The following is a 5337-nucleotide window of genomic DNA, read 5'->3' on the forward strand; positions in this document are numbered from 1 at the left end:
GTTTTCTCTGATGCACTAACTCTGCAGCAGCACTTCTTCTTCATCGTCTCGTCTGATGCGCTCACTCCACCAAGCGTTCTAACCACAACCTCGCCCCTCCCCACCCCCCAACCATTCGAATTATTTTTAATGATATTCTAATGGCCCGCTTTGTGATATCACAAAGCCCGGAAACCAACGCTGTAGTCCAAACGAGCTGTTCGTTGTAGTTCTTGAAAAGGGATTTTTAAAAAAACGAAATATCTCCCTTTGGAGTGGACTTTGAGATTTGTAACTTTCTAGATCTTTTTTATGCCCAAACATACACACTACACACTGACTAAAATTAAAAAACTGAAAAAGCATAATAGGACCCCTTTAAGATTTAAGAATCGATAATAGTTCATTAATATTGATATTGTTAACACAGCTGACATGTTTGCATGTTGTAGTTTATCCATGTTGTGTGCGCAAAATAGATGCTGAGAAAATCAAAACACATCATTGAAGAGGCACAAATTAAACGTCACAGTTTCGGTCAGTGTATTTGGCCTTCGAAAGCCATTCTGGCTGGACAAGTAAACATCATAGTTTAAGTTCGTCATAAAATCATTATTTATTCATTCAAGTTGCTTACTGATATTTGTACTTTTTCTTGCAGGTTTTTTTTTTTTTTTTCTAAATCGAGTATTTATCTTTCGTGGTTTATATTTGTCTCTTTCTAGTTTGGACCATAGACATCCTTTAAGAATCACTCCAGGACTGAGAAAATGTAAGTCTTTTCTCTCTTACACACATCTCTAAAAGTATCCCTCATGTAATTCTCATCTTTCTTCTTGTGTTCAGATGCCTGTGATCTCACACTGGATCCAAACACGGCACACACTCAGCTCATGCTGTCTGAGGGGAACAAAAAGGTGACACATGTCGAAGAGAAGCAGTCGTATCCTGATCATCCAGACAGATTTGATTACTATAAGCAGGTTCTGTGTCGACAGAGTCTGACTGGACGCTGTTACTGGGAGGTTGAATGGAGCGGATTTAAGGCTGATATAGGAGTGTCATATAAAGGTATCAGCAGGAAAGGAGAGATTGACTGTTGGTTTGGATACAATGACAAATCCTGGAGTCTCTTCTGCACTGATAATGCGTTCACTTCCTGGCACAATAATGTGAACACTAGCATACCAGTCCCGTCACAGCCCTCTAATAGAGTAGGAGTGTATCTGGACTGGTCAGCTGGCACTCTGTCCTTCTACAGCGTCTCTGACACACACACACTCACACACTTACACACATTCAACAACACATTCACTGAACCCCTGTATGCAGGATTTGGGGTTTTTTATAATAACTGTTCAGCATATCTGTGTCAAATTTAACAACTTAGACCTGAGAACAACAAAGAAAATTTCTCAGTAGTCGTATGACGCCTGTCCCTTCATCCTTTAATAGAGTAGGAGTGTATGTGGATGTGTCGGCCAGCATTCTGTCCTTCTACAGCCTCTCTGACACACACACACACACTCACACAATATATTTGAACTTCAGCATTCCCTTTTTACATGGCGACACATCAAGCTTGTCATATGACGATATGGCAGTCGTGGCCTAATGGCTAGAGAGTCGGACTTGTAACCCAAGGTTGCGGGTTCGAATCTCAGGTCCGGTCGAGTTTGTAGGTAGGGGGGGGAGTGAATATACAGCGCTCTCTTCAACCCATAATACCACGACTGAGGTGAGACCCTTGAGCAAGGCACCGAACCCCCAACTGCTCCCCGGGCGCCACAGCATTGGCTGCCCACTGCTCATGGTGTGTGTGTTCACTACTGTGTGTGTGCACTTGGATGGGTTAAATGCAGAGCACAAATTCCACCATACTTGGCCACACTTCACCTCACTCACTCACCTAAATCATATGCACTCGCCTTCACAATGGAGCTGCACAACTGATTTACAAGTATTTTTTTTTTTTTTACCCTTTTTATTCAAAACATTTATGAACTTAAAATTATAAAATGCGATATACCAAGCTCAAATATGTCTTAAGTAAATGTATTTTATATGCAGTGTTGGGTAAGTTACTAAAAAAAAAGTAATCCACTACAAATTACTTATTTAAAATTGTAATTTGATTACTGATTACTAGGGGTGACCCCGAATAGTCGACGATTCGGTGCTTCGATAGGAGGAGCCTGATTCAACTACCAATCTCACAGTCGAATATTCGCGGGGTGTTATGATCATGCCATTGTGGCTTTATGGGGGTGCTCAAATATCTGATTTCACATAGAACTACTGGTTTTCTCCCAATATGTTAATATACAAGCCTATTAAATAATGCTGTAAATAAGAATCTGAAAAGAAACAAGCTTCAAATAAATATTTTATCTTGCGTGAATAAATCCAACCACCCCTATAGATTTAAATTTAACTTTCTATAGTCCGTGACCGACAGAGGAGCATCTTGGCGGCAGGGATTTTAGACTTTAACAAGACTCAAACTGACACAGGCAGAGTGAAAGACTGGATTTTTTCGATCAGGTAGGGTACAAGTGATTTCAAAACATTTCAGCCGGTTTATATATATATATCGTGCAGTCATTCTTGAGAAGTGGGACAAAACGGTGCAAAATTGAAAAAATAAAACCTCGTACTCAGACAAATGAAACTGCATTGATGTATCTTATATGTACTAAGCTACTGAGCTATGCTTTGATACAACCTCCCAACTTTTCTCTTTTTTAACAAAATGTGCTTTTTTACCTTGGACTGTGTAATATAATTTCAGCTTTATCTTTAACAGCATTCAAGATGTTTTTAACATTTCAAAACACATTCTCGTGTTAGCAGACAGATTACACTTTCACATGTGACCAATAATTCCACAACAAATATAAAATATAATGAAATATTATCAAAATATTCAACTGACAGAGCTGACAGAACTGACGGAGTTGACACATCTGACGGAGGTGACGAAAACCTGAATTTGTAATAATTTTAACTATCAAATACATTGAATCAGTCAATTACTGTATTAAAACAAACACAACAAACAATCCCTCATGACATTTAAAATTGAAAATATTTTTATTTTTTAAAGCTAATAGCAGTTACCCTTGCTGGACCTGTTTTGTCCCACGTCTCAAGAATGACTGGTATATATTATTTATCTAGTGTAAGATGCATTTGGTTGAGTTGCGCTGCAGTAAAGCACTTGTAGTACTACGGTGATTATCGCTTTAGCGCGCAGGGCGAGCAGGACAAACAACAATGCAGAATATTAATAACTATGTCTGGGACTGTCATATACATATAATGAGAACACTATTATAATAAAACGCTGTGAATTTTTAGAGTTTAGTTGCCGTGTTCCGCGCAGACATGTTTGCTTTCGGGGCATTTTGTGCAGATATCCTATAAATCGTTATATTAACGTTATGTTGTATAAATAACAAAGCGTTATCTATATGAGATAAATGATGAGTTAAATCCCATTGATTAAAAACCTGCTGCTTCATTCTACTGGTCATCTTCTGCGCGCGCAGCTCAAAACAGAAATGCAGGATATTTATAACTACTGTCATATACATAACGTTATAATGAGAGCACTATTGTAAAAAGTGTTTTGAATTCTTAGGGTTTCGCTGACGTTTAATGTTTATGTTTTAATCAAAACATAAAACATAATTTACCCCATTTGTATCTGCGAGGCATCCGTTACACATTTTCCCTGTGTGTTAACGTAATTATGACTGTTGAATGTCTAACTTGACTCTTGGTAATGTATTTTGCCCTGCCCCCAAAACATATGATTCGACTATCCGTCGACTATCGGCAAGATTCGAACATTCCAATTCAACTATGAAAATCCTTAGTCGGGGACACCCCTACTGATTACTGCATTTAAAAAGTAATCAGATTACAAATTACTTTACTTTCAATTTACTTTCAAGTTTACTTTTCAAGTTATCAAACCTAAAAAATACACTACAAAGTGAAACTCATAGCTATTTCATTAATTTAATATTGACTGAAAAATTACATAAGTGTTATTTGTATAGGCTACACTCGCATAATCAACAAAACCTTTTTTTTTTTTGGTTTTGTAAAATAAAGAAAACAAATAGGGTGTGCTTTCTGCGTTCTCAGTCTCCGTGAATATCTTCCTGAAACGAGTCACTAAAATGAACGAAATGAAGTCATGTTGAAAACAAAGAAGACGCGTTGTGAGGAATAAGCCTTGAATTTACTTCAGAAGAAGAATGCGATGTGACGCGGCTTAATCCAGCGGAGAATCTCATGCTGATGAGTCATTTATTTTTCCTTATAAGTGTTACTGTGACATAAACTTGTACACATTCATTTGTTGAACTTTTCCCAAACTATAATGCCAGACTAAAATATGTGAAATTGAGTGCAACATTTTGAAATATGATGGGCAACATTTCATTGCATCTAAATGTTGTAGTACTCGTAGGGATGCGTACCGAAACCCGGTATTTAATCGGTCTCGGGGCTAAATTATAAAAGACCGGAGTATCGATAAACTCTGACTTTTAACGGTTCTGCTATTGGTACTGGAGAAATGAAGAAAACAAACATACATTTATTATTGCTATATATATATACACTATCTTGCAAATTCTATCTCACCAGAGTTGCCAGCTGTTTTTATATGCAATAATATTCAAACATTTGTCTATGATGCATTTTTGCTTTTCGCAATTCAGAAGCGAGATCGCGCTCGTGCAGAGGAGCTTCCACACGCGCAACATGAAAGCCCTGCTTAATTATGATAGAGAAGAGAACTAAACATTCAAACGTCTGCTTACACTTTAGGCCTGTGGCTGTTTTATTAAGCTAATTACATTTTTTTATTTCGATTTTGGCTTCGATTTTTGGCTTTGGGTTTTACATTCATTTCATTAAATATTTATCTTACATTTCAGAATATAAAGCAATGTTAATTCCAGTATATACTTGACTTTTATTTTGATATTCATTTTGGGCTGTGAATTGAATTTCCTCCTAGTCCACCCCTGACTTCCTGTTTAAGAGGAAGTAAGCCACATTAGTTTGGTGTTTACTGCAAGGTGCCCATGCAGTTCCTAACATCCAAGTCCATCTTACCTTTCACAGCCTATTGAGCTGTAATGTCTGTAAGTAACTGTTTGATCATGATGTGAGGTTGTAATTCTTCTTTGTATTTTCAGTAGGTTTGGAATTTTCTCCTTATTTTCTAAAATGTTTATTTGTGTTGATATACAACTTTATTGCATCGTTGGCAGGGCAGGACTTACGGGGCCGGGGGCCCCTGGGCTTGAGGTTATGTTTGGGCCCCATACCTATACT

General features: G+C 37.6%; 1 protein-coding gene across 1 annotated transcript in view; it reads left to right on the top strand.

Moving 5' to 3' along the window:
• Nucleotides 1–1758, top strand: part of LOC107691185 (NACHT, LRR and PYD domains-containing protein 3-like) — a 13604-nt gene extending 11846 nt beyond the window's left edge. Inside the window, exons 7-8 of the mRNA XM_016489683.1 lie at nucleotides 705–751; nucleotides 826–1758. Coding sequence (XP_016345169.1) covers nucleotides 705–751; nucleotides 826–1361 — 583 coding nt within the window. The 3' untranslated portion in view covers nucleotides 1362–1758. The remainder of the gene's footprint in view (nucleotides 1–704; nucleotides 752–825) is intronic.
• Nucleotides 1759–5337: the final 3579 nt, after the last annotated feature.

Source organism: Sinocyclocheilus anshuiensis, unplaced genomic scaffold, assembly GCF_001515605.1.
Source record: "Sinocyclocheilus anshuiensis isolate Anshui unplaced genomic scaffold, SAMN03320099.WGS_v1.1 scaffold338, whole genome shotgun sequence".
In the NCBI taxonomy this organism is placed as follows: domain Eukaryota; kingdom Metazoa; phylum Chordata; class Actinopteri; order Cypriniformes; family Cyprinidae; genus Sinocyclocheilus; species Sinocyclocheilus anshuiensis.